General features: G+C 40.6%; 2 protein-coding genes across 4 annotated transcripts in view; one reads left to right on the forward strand and one right to left on the reverse strand.

Annotated features, from left to right (window-relative positions):
• Positions 1-624: 624 nt before the first annotated feature.
• twy (fas-binding factor 1 twitchy) lies at positions 625-18,600 on the reverse strand. The gene is made up of 12 exons (XM_019057246.2): positions 16,564-18,600; positions 14,645-14,750; positions 13,227-13,759; positions 10,796-11,266; positions 9,957-10,240; positions 7,455-7,954; positions 6,849-6,952; positions 5,395-5,765; positions 3,991-4,167; positions 2,265-2,402; positions 1,386-1,505; positions 625-1,215 (listed from the first exon to the last, which is right to left on the reverse strand). Exons 1-12 carry the CDS (start codon positions 16,598-16,600, stop codon positions 1,093-1,095), a joined length of 2,964 nt encoding a protein of 987 aa, XP_018912791.2. The 5' UTR covers positions 16,601-18,600; the 3' UTR covers positions 625-1,092.
• A 471-nt stretch (positions 18,601-19,071) lies between these two features.
• The window catches only part of LPCAT (lysophosphatidylcholine acyltransferase), a 30,167-nt gene continuing 27,903 nt past the window's right edge, over positions 19,072-21,335 (forward strand). The window contains exon 1 of one of the 3 annotated variants that reach the window (XM_072299363.1): positions 19,072-19,538. In XM_072299363.1, the coding sequence (XP_072155464.1) occupies positions 19,407-19,538 (132 nt within the window). In that variant the 5' untranslated portion in view covers positions 19,072-19,406. The remainder of the gene's footprint in view (positions 19,539-21,335) is intronic. The other 2 variants (XM_019057249.2, XM_072299367.1) reach the window with 2 other exon arrangements.

The raw sequence follows: 21,335 nt of genomic DNA on the forward strand, positions 1-21,335 counted from the left end.
CGAAGTCCCCCCTATGCCCCCCTTGGAAGGTACATAGGGCATCACGATCCTAAATGTCAATAAGATTGCCGACCGAATCATATAGATTCAATTTCATTGGTATTGAAAAATGCGAAGCATTTCACTCTAATTGCCCCCAAAAAATCCAAAATCGTCGCTGAGAATAATAGTCGCTAGAAGCAAATGAACATTTTGGAAATTGTTCAATTAATAATGACGGATGCATTAAAAATATGCTCCGGAAAATATTTCGAAAATTGACTACCTAAAAAACGTAAAAATATTGTTTAAAATTTTTTTAAAGGAATGCGGCATTCCAACAATATTTTTAAAATAATTTTGAGATGTAATTTTCAAAATAATCACCTACAAATATTGTACAAATATTTTGTGATTAATATTTTAAAAACAGTATTGCTAAAAAAATTTGAAAATAGTTTGAAAATACTTTTTAAAAATTATTTACATAACAATATTGTATAAATATTTAATGTAATTATTTATAACATAAAAACATAAAAACATTTTCATAATATTGTTACAAAAATAGTTTTTAAAAAGTATTTTCCAATTATTTTTAAAAATGTTCATCAATTATCTTCGGAATTAGGTTTAAAAAAATAAGACAAAAATCATAAAGCAATATTCTTGGAAAAATTGAGTAACTGCATGTCAAAGATAGTGCGTTCTAAAGATTAAAGATTCTTTTTTTTTTTAACAAACTTTTTTTGAATAAAACGCAACTCCTTCAAGAAGGATTGAAGATGCATTCAGAATTTCGATCTCGTAAACTCGACTTTCAAAGGAGAGATCGCTTTTCGCAAGGCGAATAGAAAAAAAGTGAATGACAAAAACGGTATCAAAATGCTGCACTTTTTATTATCAAGTGTTCTAGAAGTACAGTTAACCTTTGCCAATCAGATTTTTAGCATTCAGTACCTATTCAAATTTTATGTTGTTGTCGTCTCTAAGCTTGAAAATCTAGCAGAAAGAAATATATTCAGGGTGTATGGATGTATCCTTGGTATATGTCGGATGTTGAGTTTGTTTCAACTGCAAACGCCAGCACATTTTACGCCTAAAATGATCAGTTCAAGTGTATTCCTGGCCAACATTGAAATTAAAATGGCTCGATGAACTTGTGAAAGGTTTGAAGCCGTCTCCTTCCCTCTCAGCAGGTAGCTTGTAAACGATCAAATTTCGGTCGATTTGATTCTGTAACAGTCCAAGGAAAAGGTACATTTTTTAAAAACTCGCCTCAAATGGGAGCATGAGTTTTGGGGATCAGAGAGCTAATAGCAATCATTTGAACAAATTTCATCAATTAATAAAAAAATGTTCTTCATTCTACACGAACTCAACGTGTTTCGTTCTGTTTCGCTTACCTGTCTAGTTGAAGGCTGGAGTAGTTGCCTCTCCTCATTCGTCAATTCTGGCAGTAGGAATTCCAACTGAGATCTGCTCCTGTTTAGTTCTTTCCATGCCCGGGCTATTTCCAGTCTCTCCTGAAACGACGCAGATGAGGGGGTGGTAAATGTATCATGAATACACTCATCAAGTAAAGCTCTACGTTTAATACGCACACTATGTAGGAAAAAATTCATTCCAAAAAACATGCATTGAGTACCTAAGATTTTGTAACAGCCTAGTGGCAGATAACAATTAAGAACAAGTAAATCGCATGAATACGTAAGTATGTAACTAAATGGTGAAAAATATATTGTGGCAGTCACTTTAAATCGAATATCACTTCCATCGCGTCTGCTATACTGCTGTGCTGAGGAAGATTGCCGATTCGCCGCATGAGCTTTTAGACGTTGCCAAATTTCCTTTGATAAATTATGAATTTTCAGGGCCAAATCTGTGAATATTTTTCCTCCGATTTTTCAGAGAATTTTATTAACAATGAGATCTAAGTTATTTGAAAATTTCAAGAGAAAATATTAATTCTCCTCAAAATTTAACATTTTACCGGAGGAAATTTGGCAACTCTCTTATGTTCATACGGCGTTTTTCCTTAGCACAGCGGTGTAGAATAGCGTAGGATTGTTTACTCGATTTGACGATACAAAAAATTTAATCGAAGCCACATTTCCATAGAAAAGTGATAGTGGAGATGTATCTGTATCCCTCAGTCATAAAAAAACAGTGGTCACGTCAAAGAAACGAATAAGAAACTTCTATCTTTCGCACGCAACATGAAAGTGTTATCTTTTTCTTACCGCTCGATGAGGAGACATAGTAAAGTTCGCCGAAATCATTACCTTCATTAAATTACGTTCTTGAATTTCTAATTCGTTGATTTTCTCCTGTATCTCTGTTTGTCCATCATTTACTGCCTTTTCCGACTCCTTGGCGCGTCGTAAAGCCTCAAGGCCTTCCTCCTTCTTCCTTTGTGACTCCTGAAAATCCAATTCCATAAATTGATGAGTCATGAAGGAGGATGGATTTGATTCGAGAAGAACTGTGGTGGTTCGGGAGTGGACGGTGTATTTACACTTCTCCAAGCGCAGTTGCGCAGTATAGGCAATTTGCACAACAGAACGGTGTGAACGGTGTAGGGTTGGAAGTATTCATACGATGTTGAAGGCGCTCCATACGGTGCACGCGGGCGCGCCGCGCTTGTTGTCCGCGATAATTCGAATTTGCGCCGTCAGCGTTTCCGAATAGTTTTGATGGCCGGCAACGGGCCTTACCCTAAATATAGCCTAAAGTTTAATGACTAAGCACAACTTAGTAAGTGATAGAACTTTAAGGAATCAAAATTCGTAGAAGTGCATACTTTTTGCTGACAACTTTGCAAATGCTTTGATTACTTCGACTGCGCTCTTCTTTTTAGTGTGACCTGGACCTTTTAAGACTTAGGATGAAATTACTCTGACCGCGCTTTTTTTGCGCGTAGGAAGAACTTGTGTTCTGCTGATGAAAGAATACACTGAAAAATCTCTCTGCACCCCTGTCAATCAGCGCCGTTGACCAAATTTAGAATAAAGGGACTTAGAGGACAAGGCGCATAAGTGCAGTTATTGCAAAAATTGGGAGATTCATGATTTTAACTAAAACCAGCCGTAAAATATATCCTGTGAAAAATTCACCTCTGAAACCCAATTTTTAAGTATCAAAAGTAAGTTTGAACTTTCCCTCCGACATAAAAGGCTTTATGTAATTTTGAAAATTTAATCGCGCATTCCCTGAAATAGCAAAAACTGCACTTATACCCATTACCTTCCAATCCGTTCTATTTATCCTCAAAGGTGGATTATGTCCAATTTTTTTTTATCTTATTCCAAAAAAAAACCGTTTATGGTGGTTTTGTGGTATTTCACTTCAGGTTTTGCCATCGAATCAACTCATTGATAATCCTTAAATAAGTTTATTTCTAAAAAGTTTCTTAACTCACGTCACTTTGAAAGTTAGGTAAGTTATTGATAGCAAAATGTCATAAAATACTTTGAAGTATCCGTGTTATCTTGCCCAAAACTAAAATGATCGCTCGACCCCACTCAAAAAAAACCGACCCCTGAAAAATGTTGCTCTCGTGCCGTAAAGGTTCCTCCCACTTCCCTAATCGCACAGTGACGCTTGAAAGATGTTCATAAAATATCTCTAAAAACAATAAACTGCTTCATTTATGTTCCCTCGGAAGAACCGGGGTAAACTATTTTTTTCAACACCCATTACACAAAAAAGTGTTAAACTTTTAAAAAAGGTCTATTAGAGTTTAAGACGCCTAAGTTTTTCTCTAAAATTGCTTTAAAACATTTTCTACTTATTAATTTCATAAAAGTTTGTCGTAGTTTTTTTTTTTTTTTTTTTTTTTTTTTTTTGAATGGCAATTCGTTCTTCGTTCTTTAATTGAATGGCACATTTTAAATTTTTAGCGTCACAAACTATAAGACAGCGCACAGTTACGAACTAACAGCGCAGACCTTGACCGCTGTAGGTTTTTGTCTGAAGCGAATCGACAGAAATACGTTAAGTATGTCCCACCTCCAATAACTGTTTGACGAAGTTCTCTCTCATCGTGACTTCCTGTTCCCTTTCCGTGAGCTTCCAGCTCTCGTTTATCAGCTGTTTCTTTTTTTCCAGCAGATCTTGTTTTTCTTCTTCTAGCGCCTTCTCCGCTTTTTTGGCAGCCTCCACGACTCCGTCCATCTCGGCTTTTGCCTGGAACGATAAATAAACCACAAAAAACTCTTCCTTTAAAATGAAATCTTTTTTTGAATTTCGATTAATCAAATTAGGTTTGAGTCATCTAGGCAACTGAAGTTCAGCGGCAGGAAAAAGTGTAGAGTATCACGGGAACTTGAAGGCCCTCCAAGTCGAAATCTTGGTTTTGAAGTGTTTAGTAATGAAATCCCCAGTTTGCATTCATGATTATAACACCCTCTCAAGTATGGAGCCGTTTATAAAAGTCCGAAGGCTGAGAGTGGGTTTTTTCACACACACCCCCTCCCCTTCCCCAACCCGTAACGCAGATTTATATCCTTCTTTTTAAAAGAGAAGAAAAAAAGCACCCTTTTGACCTCCTCCCCCTTTCCAAATTAGAAAAATCTTAGATGAACCTCAGTTTTTTCTCTTCCTTCCTTTTATTTCTGATATAAATTGAATGAGAGACTTTACTATGTCGATGTGAATTTACTGCAATTAGACGAGTCAACACTGATGCCGCTCGTAAAGTGCCGGCGACTTTTGACTGCTTGCGACAATGCGACACATACCGACGGTGAAACTACCAAACCACGTATCTCGGTTTGCGACGTCGCAGACTTCCTGTCATACTTTCTTTTTTAAATGAAAAACTACTTAACATCCAGTCTTGAAAATTTCTGTGATTTTTCCTCTTTGTGCGGAAAAAATTCCGTGAAAATTTCAAGGATTGATATTGATTTGGTCCACTTCAAAAAAATAAAATGTGAGCGTAGATTTTTAAACAATGCAAACGAGATACGTGGTTTAGTAGTTTCACCGTCGATACATGCTCCATCCTACATGTAGTGCCCTTTTGTTTGATTTTTTACCGTAAAGGAAAGAAGGGTACAGATTCGATCAACGTGAATCAATCCAAAAATAAAAACCGTGAACCGAGCGACACCGATTTAATCGAAAAATAATTAAAAACCCGGTGTCGATTCGATCGAAAGATAAATTCGTAAACCGATCGACAACGACTCGATCGACAAAGCCGTGAGTCGATCAGTTCACGTCTCTGTTTTTCGGTGACACCGATGGATGATTTGAGTAATTTTCGATCAAATCAGTGGTGTCGATCGGTTCAGGTTCCCCCCCCCCCCTTTCAATTTCTTGATTTATTGATTTATGTCGATCGAATCCATTACCTCCTAATCAAAAGAGGTATAGAATCGACTCGTCTGAGCCTAAATTCACACTTACTTGAGCTAAATCTATTGCACTGGAGAGACTCGCGCCGTGCACTTTGGAAATGGCGTTCACTTGCGCTCGTTCCGAGGCGAGTTCTAATTTTTCTCGAACCAACGCCTCTTGCTGTTTGAGCGTTGACTCCCGCATCGATTCCACTTGATGTTTCAAATTCTCGATTTGCTTCAGGTCTGCATCCTTCTCCTCGCGCCACGCTCTTTTTTCAATTTCCAGCGAGTTCCTCTCGCTCCTCACTTGTCTCATCTCGGTATCGAATCGCAGTTTTTCCTCCAATCGTTCCATTTCCAGCGCCTCGCTTCTGTTCGCAACGGATTCCAATTGCGTCTCCAGGGCTAATTTTTCCCGTTTCAAAGCATCTCGCATACCTAACAAATTAGCCAGAGTTATTACTAACAGCCGAGGTCATTGAAGAACTGTGATGAAACCAGACAAAATGGGCCCTAATGAAGATTAGAGGGGGGGGGGGGGGTTAGAATACCAATGTTAGATCTCAAAGGGGTTTATTCTACATCATTTAGCACAAAGAATGTCCAAACTTTGAACTTTGAACTGAAACTTTGAACATCATTTAGCACAAAGAATGTCCAAACTTTGAACCCAGCGGGCTGATTATTGAAATTGATAGGCATAGCTATTGACAAAGAAGACAGGAGGGGATATGGAGGGATCCTATGGGCGGAAACGGGTGGTTGCAATGGACAAAGGAGGTTGGTAATAGACTAACTAACGGCAACCCACGAGAGACCCCATAGGTACTTAGTCCATCATTTTCTCCCTTAGTCCATAGGAACCGCCCATTTCAACCAATAGGATCGCTTTATACTCCTTATGTCTTCTTTGTCTATCGCACTGCCTATCAATTTCAGTAACCAGCTCGTTGGACAGCAATTCAAAATTTGAGGACGGCAAATAGAGAATTCTTGAAAAACGCTGTTAAAGTTTGTTGTTTCCAGCCTCTGAAACGATTTAGTTTAAACACTCGCAACAGTATTAATCATGAGAATTATGGCTCAAAAGTTTGACAAGATGTTGCGTCGCACAGTGGAAAGAGTCAATAGGAGAGGTCGGACAAAATTTGGAAACTTTGAACGCTTATAACTCCGTCTTTACGAAACTCTTAGGTTCTAAAAGTGGTTCCATTGGTTTCCTCGTGACATTTGTATCTTAAAACACCTCTTAAAATTTAAAATGTAGCGAAATAAACATCAAAATTTGCCATTTTAGTGAAAAATTTGATGTCCGATCTCTCTGCTTGACTTGGTCCACTGTGCGAAAAAGTTGAATATGACGAGAAAGAATGGCATATCCTATTCGATAGCGAAAATTCGCCCATAGAGATCCAAAAGGCAAGTCATCGTGGAAACGTAGGATGTTTGCGGACCTTAGATCGTCTTGCATTTTTCACCAACTTCCCCATCTCTCCAACGTTCTACGGTGTATCTACTTACTAGCAAGGTGCTTTTCTCGTACCAACAGTTTTTCCTCTCGTTCTGATAACTCCTCTTCATTTTCTGGTTTATTTATCGGGTAAACTGTAGGTCTCAACAGCTTCCTGCGGAAAATACAGAAGAATATTTAGAAAAAATAAATTTAAGTCCTATTAGGGCGGAGTTGCTTTTCAAAAGGGCGCGAGGGAGAGACGTCCAAAGAGCGTCACGAAGGGGAGATTTTAAGGGCACATTTCGGGACATCCGCCGTTTTACGGAAAAGGTCAGTTACAACCTTTTCGAAATTAAGTTTCATCCAAAATTCGACTAGTCTAATTCAAATGAAGTGACTGATTCAGCTAAAAGAACACAAATCCTCTTATTTGTGAAAACTGAGAGTTAAAAGTTAGAAGCACATGGAAGATTTTCTATGAAAATTGCAAATTTCTTTTGAAATTTTCTTTCCCATGATATTTATTAATTTTTTCCTCAATGAACAAAAAAAGATTGTGTCAAATGTTGAAAAAAAAAAATTACAAGAATATTGCAAACATTTGTAATAATTTTGCAACTTATTGCAATATTTTTGCAATATTTCAGCAACAAAATGCTTACGTGGGAACTCACCCGAAATCTTTAAAGTGCGACTGTGCCTCGAATGAAAATGTCTGCTCCAGAACGGATTTTTGAATTTCGTTCAGCTTCTGATAATCCTTTAGTCTCTCATTTTGCAGTACGCTTATTTTCTCCTCGTACGAGTTTCGTTGCTCTATCTCATTGTGTTTCAATTTGCTCAGTTTTTCCTCGTATTCTGTTTCCATCTGTTCAAGACACTTATTCAATTTTTCTTCTCTTTTTGTGCTCATTTGTAGCTCGTAATTGAGATTTTTCTCGACGGATTCCAATTCTAGTTTGTATCGATTCTCTGCAAACTCCAACTGTAGTTGTAATTTTTTGTTTTCAAACTCAAGATGCTGCATACTATCCTCCAAATTTAAAATTTGTCTATTTAAATTTAGAACCTCTGTTGGAGAAATTGCTTCGTCCGCTCTCTCTTCGCTTTTCCCTTTGCTAACAGTTTCGTCCAACATAATGGGTTTGCCTGAGTCTGGTTGAGACATTAACACCTTTGAATGAAATAGCAAAGTAAATATAAGTCTCAAAATCAGATAAAGCACAACAGGTGTGTCAGAATACATATAAGTGTAATAGCATCATGGCCTCCGAAGAATATCCGCACAATAGAAAACAAGTCCTAAAAATGGTGCATCTCATTTTTTCATTGAATGCTGCAATTGGAAACATTTCGAGTTGTTTTTTGAGATACTGTTAGAGTTGAACCTCAATTTATTTTGCCCTGGTAAAAATTGGCGATAGGAGCTGCGTTTCAAAATACCAAAGGAGTTCTTATAGCCAACTGAAGAAGGCGATAGAAAATCATATACCTAGCTGGCTGTAGAAAGTGGAAGAAATCTTACGGCCGGGCTACACGAAGCGATAAAAAATTATACAGCCGGGCTATAGTTCCTATCGCCGGGCTTTACACTTTATCGCCTGGCTTTTGTTTTTTCGCCATCGATTATAAAAGGCTATAAGAAATTGTGTAGGAATTCGTGTGCTTTGTAAATCCTTAAGTTTGTACGGAATTACCTTAATACTTACAAAACGCACATTATATTTTCCTTTACTATACATATTTTTTTTCATCAATTAAAATGAGATTAATCCATACAGAGTGTGCAAACATTTCAAAGTCATGAGTTGAAAAACGCTGACTGCACGGGATTAAATATTAGAGCCTAACACAAAGCGGAGCGGCGGTGCACTGGCGCCTACAAACCTAACAGGGATACTTCACGCATTGCGCAATGCGTGAAGTATCCCCGTTAGGTTTGTAGGCGCCAATGCGCGTTTCGCGCTTGCTGCCCGCCCGCCGCGCCGCGCCGCAGCGTACCACGGCGCTTGAAGCAACTATTTCACACCAGAGGTATTGCACAATATCATACGAAATTGAAGGCGCTCCAACATATTAGGAATGGCAGGCATCCTGCAAAAGTACGGAGCTTTCCTCGCAAAATAAATCAAGATACTATGGCCCAAAAAGAGAGCGGTAGTCCAAAAACTCACTAAATCCTAGCATCCGTAATTAGTAGCGTTTAGCATACACTTCATCGCCGGGCTGTTGCATAATCGCCATCGGCTATAAAAGGCTATGAGAAATTGTATTGCCGGTTACAGAAGCTATTGAAAATCTTACAGCCGGCTGTAGGTCTATGGTATTTTGGAACACAGATTCTACTGCCAACCAGTGGCGTGGCGTGAATTGCGATGCATCGATTGTTCTGCCATTAAAACCTATGGTAAAGAATCGATTATTAGGGTGTTCGCTGCCAACACCCTGATTATCGATCCTTTTCCACAGGTTTAAATGGCATAACAATCGATATATCGCAAAGCACGCCACGCCACTGCTGCCAATTTTTTACCAGGGTGCATATTGTAATTTTGCGAGAGAATATCCTCAAAAGGTACCCCAAGAGAGGTCAGTATTCACACAAAAGTAGAGGCCAGACCACTTTCAGAAAATTGCTCCAGCTACTCCTGTATGCACGATTATTTAATTTTCATCATAGTCGCAAGTCGTTTCCAGCAATTTGTCATGTTTTCTGAAAATTTTCAGTATCGAAGAGTTTACCGGAAAATTATGTACAGCTCACCGCGTGCCTAAAATAGAAACTTATCCTATTTTCCCAAGTCTTGGGGCAAAATTTTGGCAATAATGTTCTCCAAATACATTAATAGGGACAATTTCCTGAAGTCCTACAATAGGTAAAGATATTGCAATAAAGGAGGTGACAAGGCGACTTCGCTTTTGAATCAGTTGTACCGTCGTAATTTTTCTCGGGCAAATCAACTGTAGGGCGAATTCTGTCGTAAGATCAAATCGATGTCCCATTGAGTTTATTAATTCTGATTTAGAGAAAATTTTGCGCCGAACTTGTGCAAATTTTGTGTCAGAAGAAACGGTCTTGTCGAAATTTTCTGATACTTATCTCTACGAGAGTCCTAAACGGGGTGAAATTCTAAGAGGCCTATACCTCCCGTAGGTATATAAAAATATAATTTTACCAAGATGATATCGTTTATCTGTTGCATCTGCTTCTCGACAATGGCCTCCGCTTCCATCTGCTTCTGCAAATGTTTTTGAATGAGCTGCTCTATTTGCTCCTCCTGTTTGTGCAACACTGCTAACTGCCGTGTCGTTATGCTGTCCATCATCTCCTTTTGTTGCTGCATTTTCAAGACGGACAATAACTGAGAATGAGTTTGTTGCAATGACTGGATCGTTTTTTCCGATACGAAGGCCTTTTCTCCCAAAGATATCGCCGATTTTATGTGAGACTCTGTTGGTACTGACATATGGAAATCAACATATGCGTAAGAAGGATTAAGTAACCGAAGAAGAAATATGGAAAAAAAAAAAAAAAAAAAAAAAAAAAAAAAAAAAAAAAAAAAAAAAAAAAAAAAAAATCTGTAACCGCTAAAGCGTGAAAGCTACTGATTTCAACATGCAACTTTTCATTTACAATTTACATTGGATAAATGGTAAAAATACAAATGACCTCATTTGGGTAGGTAATTTAACTTCCATTTGATCCATATGAAAATCGCTTGTTAATATCTCGTTTAGAAGTGAATTTACAAACTTCCCAATGACGTAGAATCGTTTTTGTGCAAGATATAGACGAGAAATCACGTTACGTTGATTTCTTGTTCAGACCTTGTCTAGTGGACCATTGATGTAAATATGGAGTTTTTGAATTCAACTTTTTTAAGGAAATTTTTTATTTGAGAAACATATTTAAAAAAATCTTCGATATCTCTCTCGTTTCCAAAAATGTTACCAATCTCCTCTGATCACTTGAAGAATGAATTTAAAACTAGTGAACGTCCTCAAAAAGCGTTACCTTGTGAAATGCCGTCGCCTTGCACCGATTCTTTGGTGTCAGAAAAAACTGCGTCCTTGACAGGTGTAGAAACAAGCATTGTTGAGGTCGTTAAAGCTCCCGAAGACACAACTGAAGCTCCTTGAGATGTTTGATCCGTAAGCCACGAAGGGAGCTGGCTTTGGTCCCTCCGAGCAATCCCAGCAGAATCTTTGAACTCTGGCATCTCCTTACCTAAAATGCTCATAGGATCGTTTGATACGACTTCGTTTGGTGGTTTCACATTGAAGCGCTTCTCTGGCGGCTCTCTGGGTTTCAATCCAGCCAAAGGGTCGTCCAAATCGTCCAAACCGAACTGAGATTTGAAAGATGTCACCATTTTAGGCGTTGTTTCCGATTCCCGGCGTCTACCGAAACTCGGCCTCCGGTTGGGTGTGCCAGCTGATGGTACGTAATCTTTAGGTGCCACTGATGGTGGTTTTTCTTCCGAATCTGCAATTTTGGAAACGACCAGGATAAACAAATGACCACGAATCTGTGAGATCTTCTATCTGATCATACTTTTAATCTCCTTGAGTATTTTCATTTAAAAAAGAATTTAAGCCCAACGCAGACTGTGTCAATGTAACACTCAGAATGCGATTTGATTTAAGTAGATTATTTATTTTCTATTAGCGGGAAGTTTGAATCCATGCATGAACAAACCTCGATATCTTGGTGAGGGGTAATTTTTGCTGTACAAATTGCGTTCTACGTGCATTTTTGATGAGACAACGTGAATATCATGATTCCCAAATTTAAGGTCCATTTCAGCGAGTCGATTATCGAAATTGATAGACAAAGCTGGAGACAAAGAAGACGAAAAGGGTATGGAGGCATCCGATTGATGGAAGCGGGTGGTTGCAATGGACAAAGGAGGTAGGTAATAGACTAACTAACGGCAACCCACGAGAGACCATATAGTTAGTCCATCATTTTCCTCCGTAGTCCCTCAGTTACTGGGAACCACACATTTCAACCAATGATAGCTTTATACTCTCTATGTCCTCTTTGTCTATACCTTTGTCCATAAATTTCAATAATCAGCCCGCAGAAACTTTTTGATCATTCCATGCAAGAGCTCATCGTCAGCCTACAACCTTTCATATCACCAGGGCCGGATTTACCTACTTGCCGCCCATGGGCCGCCTGTATTTTGCCGCCCCCTTCTCATTCGTTTTACAATACCAATAAAAACCATCAAGTAAACGTGTCAGCGAGGAAGGGGTGCATAAGACTCGTTCACTCGTGTTGGACATATTTTTTGGGAAAGCCCTGTTAACACTACTAGCGAAAGTTCACGGAACTTGGCGCGAAATTTAAGTTCCGTGAATCCTATCTCTGTGTGGACAAGGCCACATTAGGAAATGAACATTCAGGCATTCATAAGAAATGAACGAACAAATTATGAAAGAACAAACATAAATGTAGTTTAATGATTTTAACTTCCGCCGCCGCGCCGCGCAGACTGCACTGTGTTTGGCACAATGCGTGAAGTATTCCGACAGTCTTGTAGGCGCTATGCGTTTCACGCCGACCGCTGCTGAACGTACTGTGTTTGACGCAATGCGTGAAGTATTCACGCAGTCTTGTAGGCGCTAAGCGTTTCACGCTGACCGCACTGTCTTGGCGCAATGCGTGAAGTATTCGTGCATTCTTGTAGGCGCTATCCGTTTCACGCTGACCGTAGTGACTGCACTGTGTTTGATGCAATGCGTGAAGTATTCGTGAGTCTTGTAGACGCTAATATGTGTTACATGCCGACCGCCGCGCCGAGGGCTTCTCCTATTCATCTCAAGTCCTCGTCATCATTTCTCTGTAAGTCGCGCCGTTCCAGGCCAAATTGCGTGTTTGGTTTCTCTCGTAACTCGACTTATCGAGGGTGCTGTCTCTTGTATCACTAAGAGACGACAAAATTAGAAATTACTATACTCTCAGGAAATGAGAGATTTTGTCGCCTTTTTTTTTTTTCAAAATTCGATTTTTTTAAAAAAAATTGCAAAATTTGCAGCTCCCTTGATTTGCCGCGGTGGGCCGCGGCCAATGTGGCCACCCCCTTAATCCGGCCCTGCATATCACCACTGTCAACTGATCCCCAAAAGTCACCAATGTCTCCCCAAAAAATGATAAAAATCGTCCTAAACACCGGCCTTTTCAAATTTTCCCGCCAGTCGCGGTGGAGCGGTGTAACCAGGAATAAAAAAAAAACTGTAGTGTTGCCTAGTTGTTCGTATGTTATTATTAGTTCAACATGACTTGTATAATTAGTCGTCTAAAATACACATTTTAACGTTCTAACTAGCTCCCTTTCTCCTACTATTTCGTGAAAAAAGTCCCCGATTTTCTTGAAAAAACACCCCTAAAAGTCCCGAATTTTGGCTTTTTATAACTGATAGACACCCTGATCACCTACCTTTCAATTCGAAAGAAGCTGGGAGTCTCTCGGTCGTCTTGGTATCCTGACTGTGATCAGGCGTACGGTCTGGAAGCAGGTCGTCCATGTCACCTAGTCCGCCGAAAATGTCCGCGTCGCCTCTTTTGGTCGCGTCACTGAAGCTAACCCTTTTTGGTGGATCTGAAGTTTCCGTCTCCAAAGGTATGTCTAAAGACTTGAAGATGCTCTTCTTGCTCTCGGCGCTCTTCATGATCCCGAGACCTTCGCTTCTTCTTCTCCGGGTCTCGCTGCTCATCCCGAGACCTCCCAGTTTCCCCGCCGGTTCCTTCATTTCTGCGTTGAGTCCCAGACTGTACGTGGTCTCGTTTTTGGCACTCGGGTCTTTCTTCGTCTCGCTTTCGGGGCTGCTTTTGAGGCCGAGCCAGCTGGCGCTATCCTTTTTCGCCGTTTCGGCCGCCTGCTCCGTTGACTCCGCGTCCTTCTCGAGTCCGAAGAGGTCAGCAATTTTCTTGGATCGCTCCTCCGGTTTCTGCCCGTCCATTTGCACATCGCTGAAAAATTCGGAATGAAGGCTACAAAATGCACTCTACTTTCAAGTCATCTTTGAACTAATAAGTAGCAATAAGTAGTTTGTCGGAGTTTTTTAGCCAACATGCCTTAAAAATTCGGCATAAAGCTGAACATCTCAATTCAGAGGGAAGAAGCTCGTATGAGCACGATTTTCTCTCAACGAGATATGCTGTTTGGCACAACACTAGTTACGACCACACCAACACTAGTTCCGCCAAACAGCATATCTCTTTGAGGGAAAATTGTGTTCATACGAGCTTTTTCCCTCTGTATTGAGATTCTCAGCTTTATGCTGAATTTTTAACGCACGTTGGCTGAAAAAAACTCCAACATACTGTCTTACGACCCGTGCGTCCACCGCAATCAGTTTATGTAACAATAATTAGGTAGTTTGTAGGTAGTGCTGTGTGCGCACTCCAAATCTGAGGAGCTTGGAAGACAACTTGGATGAATGCATTTTTTTAAGAAAAAATGAGATATTAATGATTCCAACTGAAACTCCTTTTAACTCATATTCTGTGAAAAATTCACTGCGAATTGCCAATTATTTATGCATCAAAAAGTGAGTTTGAAGTTTCCTTCAGACATGAGGCTCCAGGTAATTTTTTAACTCTAAACGCGTATTTCGTGAAATAGCAAGAACTGCACTTATGCACCTTGTCCTCTAAGCCCCTCATCTTATCTTCATCTTAATTTTAACCCAATAGTGGCCTCCAGTGGTCATACTCTCCCTTTAGAGGTACCTTACTGCTCTCGTTATCGTGAAATTACCTCAGAGACTTTACTTAACCATGTGTGGTTTGCAGCTTTAATGCTTGATCGAAGCTCCATTCAAAAATGTAATTTGTTGATTAATTTTTGTTTACCTCTTTGTTGCAGGTGTGTTCTTAATCGACGGTTTTGTCTTGGGATCGTCAAAAAAATCATCATCAGAGAGAGAAAAATCAGCTAGCGGATCGGACTCGTCAAAATCTGCAAGTCATGTGAACTTCATCAGTATGTCAGGGTTACTGGGCTCTATCTCTCAATAAACAGGTAAGAGAAATATTTCAAAACTTCAATAAAACACTAAGCATATTCCAAATCTATACAACTGAGTTCACGCTCTTTTAAAACAGAACAACAGAGCCTCAGTTATACGACCGATACTTAACGAATTCCATTATAACGCCTGGATGCAACTATTCGAGCTTCATGGATGTCCGTGTTGCATACGCACGGGATTGAAGGCGTTTTGCTTTCAGACATTAACTGCCTCATATTTGGCGCTCAGTGAAACGAGTCAATGAGGATTTGGACAAAATATGGAAACGTTAAAAGCTCACATCGATGTCATACGGAATGTAGAGGTTTTAGTGGTGGTTTCATCGATTTTCTCGTAAAATTTCCTCCAAGAAGCACCCTATAAAATTTATAGTGCGAAAAAATATACATCAAATTTTTCAGTTTTGGTCGAAAATTTCACGTCCAACTTCTCTCCGAGAGGCGCGTTCCATGATGCGGCAGGATTCACCGCGAAGGACTAAAATGACAGAGTGCTTTCAATTTACGGGAACGCAAATTGCGAGTCAAAAAGTGGATTTTATGTACTCATTTCTGTTATTTTTAATCTGATTACTATGCGCTTTTACCTTTAAAATTGTCCCCTTAGTTTGCTGGATCTCTTGGAGTTCAACAGACTTGTCGCACATGTTATACTTTAATTGATATCAACATCTCACCAAAAACGTCACGCGATGTACCTACCCTGGTAAAAATTGGCGATAAGAGCTGCGTTTCAAAATACCATAGGAATTCTTATAGCCGGCTGAAGAAGGCTACAGAAAATCATATAGCTGGCTGTAGAATGCGGAGAAAATCATACGGCCGGGCTATACGAAGCGATAAAAAATCATGCAGCCGGGCCATAGTTCCTATAGCCGTGCTTTACACTTTATCGCCTGGCTTTTGTTTTTTCGCCATCGATTATAAAAGGCTATAAGAAATTGTGTAGAAATTCGTGTGCTTTGGAAATCAATAAGTTTGATACGGAACCACCTTAATATTTACAAAACACACGTTATATTTTATCCTTTCATACATATTTTTTTTTTCATCATTTAAAACGAGAATAATCATACAGGATGTGCAAACATTTCAAAATCATGAGTTGAATAACGCTGACCCCGCCAGATTAAATATTAGAGCCTACCACAAAGCGGAGCGGCGACGCACTGGCGCCTACAAACCTAACAGGGATACTTCACGCATTGCGCAACGCGTGAAGTATCCCTGTTAGGTTTTTAGGCGCCAATGCGCGTTTCTTGCTGGCTGCCCGCCTGCCGCACCGCAGCGTGCCTCGGCGCTTGAAGCAACTATTTCACACCAGAGGTATTGCACAGTATCATACGAAACTGAAGGCGCTTCAATATATTAGGAATGGCAGGCTTCCATCATAAGTACGGAGCTTTCCCCGCAAAATAAATCAAGATGCTACGGCCCGAAAAGAGAGCAGTGGTCCAAAAACTCACTAAGTCCTAGCATACGTAATTAGTGACGTGTAGCATACACTTTATCGCCTTGCTGTGAGTTTCTTAATCGCCATCGGCTATAGAAGGCTGCAAGAAATTGTGTAGCCGGCTTTAGAAGAATAGGAGCTATTGGAAATCTTACAGCCGGCTGTAGGTCTATGGTATTTTGGAACACAGATTCTACTGCCAATTTTTACCAGGGTAGTTGCAAAATTATAAAATTTATCGTTGAAAAAGCGCAAAATATAATGGCATATGAAGCAAAACATACATACCTTCTAAAATTGATTTTTTGGGGAAGAGGGAAGTCATCTTCACCGCTGTTTTATTCAATCGTAATCAAGTCAACGGCCTCGAACTCACTTAAAAGCATACGCTCAATAATTAAGCACGTACGGACTAAAAACCAACACATATTTTCTAAACATTTCAAATAAAATGAGGGCAATCATGCACAAGATATACTTAAATCTATCTGAATATAGCAAGAATTACATATGAGAAAAGGGAATAACGCGGGAACGAGGCGGGGAAACAAAACTTAACACGGGACGTCCCGTCTAGTTTCCCAGGTATTATGAATCGTAAAATACGATATATTTATACTTTTTACATATTTACACACTGACTATCCTACGAGCCGATTAACGCTGATTATGTCAGCTCATGCTGTCGTATTATCGGATACAGTAACTCGGCCAACGCGGTAAATTAATTACTGCGTTAATGAGACGGTACCCGGCATGGCGTCGCGGCGCAAGTTGTTTATACGGAGCGGCGTCTCCATGGCGACAGGACGTCCACTGCACCGCGCACCGCAGGTCATCGCCGCGGTTCGCGGGTCGCGTGCCGTAACGCCGTAACGTACGTTTGAATTTTGCCGCGTGTTACTCAAGGTCGCCAGCGCACTGCCAAACGGTAGTGGCGCCAAAAGTTGTTCACCTTATAAATTCTACCGGTACTTGATTCACATCCGCCTTCGTCCGTCTGCAGCTGAGTCCCATGTACCGTCGGCATATTTAATTCTTTTCTCCTCACTCACAATCAGTTCGATGTCTGAGCACGTGTCCTGTCCAGGACCAGATTTATCGCACACAGGGTTCCTATGGCTAGACAACCAGACTGCTGGAGAGTGTTCTACGGTTTACTTATTTTCACATCTATGCTGCCGTGCTAAGGAAGAACGCCGTATGAACATTCGACAGTTGCCGAATTTCCATCGATAAAATGGTCATTTTTTAAGACAGTTATAAATATTTTCCCTTGAAATTTTTGGAACTTTTCGGTGAAATTGCGAGCAACATTATCTGAAAAATTTCAAGAAAAATATTTGCAAGTTTACTAGCAAGTTCGTGTTTTATCAAAGGAAATTTGGCAACGCCTAAAGTCGTTCATACGGCGTTCTTCCTTAGCACGGCAGTATGGCTAAGTGCGAAACCACGTATCTCCATCGCGGTGTTTCAAAATTTCCGCTCTTATTTTATTTTATTTTTTTTTTAAGAAAAGCAAAAAAACTTTATAGCTTGAAAATGCAGAATATTCTGCTAACAAAGAAGAAGTAGAGAAAGAGCTTAGGCCGTGGACAGGGGACTAGGGAGCGATTAAACAAAGGTTTTATCACGACTGAACATACAATTAAACCTTCACTGATCAATTTAATTGTTATGATTTTGAGCCAGGCAATAACCAGTGAAAAGTTAAAAAAAAAATTTAATGTAGTAGACATTAAAAGGGAATGATTATGGGAACTACACAAAAGCAACGCCGTGCAAAGCAGGGGTAAAACCTCAGTATTTCACCATTTTCTACCCGAAGAATTGTCATCCTTGAGGCACCTCAAGAGAGTGTATTTATTTTAATCATTATCACGTGGACCAGGACCGGATCCGTCATTAGGCTACGACTATAGTCAGTGTATAGTCAGTGTGGTTAGCGCCAAGGAACAAGGACCCTTTGATTTACCGATACAAGCCAAAATTGCGTCACCGGGAAGTTTTGTCATAGAACCCCGCGTACGGCACGTTTTTATATCCGATTACTTTAAGAGTTATACAAGATAGCATAATTCATCCGAGTGAAGTCGAGCCCTGGAGTATTCAATACACAATAGCTTAGGGGCGCAACACCCTCAGAGGCGCAAAATTTTTGAGCCTTCGTTCTCATCCTTCAGTAAACGTGTATTGGCATTGTATTTTTCGTGATATTTGTCATAAAGCCAGTTTATCTCTGGCGTTAACATTTTCGCAATTGTATCTCAAAAATGTGTAAAACCTTTTTTTTAGAAGGATTTCAATTATTTTTCTTGGTATTTCACCCACCTAACACTCTCTTTTTCTGGGGAGGAGGGAGGCAGAGGAGGTCTGGGCACCACCCCCCCCCCCTTAAAAGCATAATCTTTTCGAGGGAGCGACCGCGAACCAAAGTTCAGCCTAGGACGTGCCCTGATAAAGACAGCTTTCACTCCCCCCCCCTTCCCTCCGTTAAAAATCCTGCGCACCCCTTTGAACGAGGGAGAAATGCAATCGATGGAATTACAACACTCGCAAGGGTTAATCACCTGCATTCATCTGGATGCGACTGGCTTTTCCGCGTATTTCCCGAATGGCTTCTCAATCATTACCCACTATCAAACAGCTCGCAGCAGCAATGAGTCGGTCATTGCCAATGACCGTGACAAGAACCTATCGTTTCCATGACGACGCGCGGGTAGCTATTGGGCCGCCGGAGGCGCCCCTGGCGGCCGCTGCGGAAACGAAGCTCGTACCCACGTCTTTTTATTGATATTTCTATTTCCGTGACGCGCTCCGTCGACTACAGCGAGCGATCGGCTGTTCGCTTCTCCGATCCACGTCCCAGTAGTGTAAACATGCCGCGAGCCTGTGTCGTGCGCGCCCGTCTCTCGATCTAGAAAGTCGCTCGCGAAAATGACGGATCCGCGATTTTTAGTTTTCCTCCCGCCCGTCCAAATACCAGTTTTGTACCTTGTCAATTCTCGCGGATGGTCTCATAATTCTAGCAGCGCTGTCCACGCTGATTTGTGCGCATTCGTCGTGTCTTGAAGTTTTTACCGAGGAGTTACGAGCCGTTTCGATTCGGGTTGACGAATTTGGTTTTCGAAATGAGCGGCAGTCGTATTGTAACGACGTTCACGTCGACCGACTCGATCGTCAAGAATGAGGAAACGCCCGACGAGCTGATCAACCCCTTCGTCCATCATCTGGAGTTGACGTCAACTTACGAAAAAGTTAAGGTACGGTCTTCAAGTCTCAGATTTAACAACGACGCTCGATTTTAAAATGAGCCTCGAAGCCAACACATCCTCTTCTTTCCCAATCCTTAATTGTCCTTAATTGCACATAGTCGCTTACTTAGCACTAATTACGGGGGTTTCTACCCTGCCGTGTTACCAAAGCATTCAGTCAGTCCTACCATGACATTCTGAGAAAATGGACTTACGTACGTGCGTAGTGCTTGCTGTTCGAGCGGATTTTATGATCTTCGAATAAAGAGGAGCGCTATCTTGTTAAAATCGAAATATATTCAATGTATAGGTGTATATCATCATACCTCGGTGCATTAACTGAAAGTTCCTAATTGACGTCCAAATGAATGCTTGCAAGCTTCTCGACACTTTTATCGGTCCTTTCCCCGCCGCCTTTTGATACTTCCAATTGAAGTACCTATTTAAACACGTACATTGTACCTATTGAAGATGCTCTAAAAGACGTTCCTACAATGAATTGACAAAGTGTAGTGTTCCACATGAGCGGTGGTTCAGTCAATGTGTAACCGGAGTGCTTGTCTCCTTGTACGACCATAAATACGCAGGTATCGATACTTGACATGACGTAACATGTCCAATATACCTTATATGTCCAACAATTTTGGGGATAGGAACTAACTCGTGAACCCAGAAGGTAATAGGTAATATGAACTTCGTTTGATGATTTTACGACCCAAAATACCTTCTGGATAAAAACGCACATGGCCGTTGTTCTTTTTTTGCCCAAAATTTGGCCACCATCTCGGATTTTGGGATTACAAAAGGTCATAGAGAATTTTAAACTACTGATTTGAGTTTTACCTCCGATTGTACACAAAAATTAACTCCTTACAATCAGGGCTGGATTCAGGATTTTTCGGCTCATGGTGCGGGCCTCCCTAAAGTGCACCTTCTCGGAGAAGGGGGCTAAGTTTTCCCGGGAGACCTCCGTTGTAAAATTTGAAACGCCGACCCCTCCTAAACATAATTTAGCAAGCGTTTTTTGCAAATATAATGAGAGACAAGAAAGAGAATGGGTCCCATAAAGACATAAATACTCGTATTAGCGTATGAGAAACAAACGGAAATTTTAAAACAAATAAATAAAAAGTTTAGATTGAGGGGGAAGGAAAAAGAAAATTTGTGGTGCGGGCCCCTAGGCATGCATGATGGTTGATCCGGTCCTGTTTACAGTCGACCAAAAGGGTGGTTTTCTCACATTTCACCCCGTTTGGCGGCCAGCCTTCTTGAATTGGGGGGGGGGGGGGGGGTGTCTGCAAGAAAACCTTTTGCATTGTAGGACTCCCTTCTCCTTCCCCTCCATAGAAGGGAGGGGTTTCCAAGAGGAAAGGTAGTTTTTCTGTTTTTAACCCCCTCAGCCCCCCCTCATACAGGCTCAGATCCCCCCTCCCTCCCAAGAGTGTTAGGCATTTTATAAGTGACCCTTTAGTGCCCGATTTGAAAGAAGTAGACTTGAAATTTTTGGCGGTCAGAAAGTATGAACTGTGATTTTCACAAACGTGGAAAAAGCTAATTTTGCTATTATCTCCCTCATAAGTTGAGGAGGAAAATATGTCGCATTGTCGCACCTCTTAGTCACCATCTCACAATCGTCCTGTGACAAGTTGAGTTCAGAGCAGAACGATCTTTGGTCTACCGAATCGTAAACAGTCGGCATCGTGGTTCGTGGGTACCGAATACTTGTCTCCGTATGAATAAAATATCCGCGCTGTCAAGGTCGCATCTACCTGCACTTACAACTCGTCCAACATGAAGCGGTCCTTT

Source organism: Bemisia tabaci, chromosome 1, assembly GCF_918797505.1.
Source record: "Bemisia tabaci chromosome 1, PGI_BMITA_v3".
Classification (NCBI taxonomy): domain Eukaryota; kingdom Metazoa; phylum Arthropoda; class Insecta; order Hemiptera; family Aleyrodidae; genus Bemisia; species Bemisia tabaci.

Coding starts and splice junctions, on each gene's coding strand:
- twy (XM_019057246.2), bottom strand. CDS start 16,600: ATGACTTCCCTCTTCCCCAAAAAATCAATTTTAGAAG. Junction 10,241..10,795: donor AGGCGACGGCATTTCACAAG/GTAACGCTTTTT, acceptor TCCATATGTCAG/TACCAACAGAGTCTCACATA. Junction 7,955..9,956: donor AGATAAACGATATCATCTTG/GTAAAATTATAT, acceptor TTTCATTCAAAG/GTGTTAATGTCTCAACCAGA.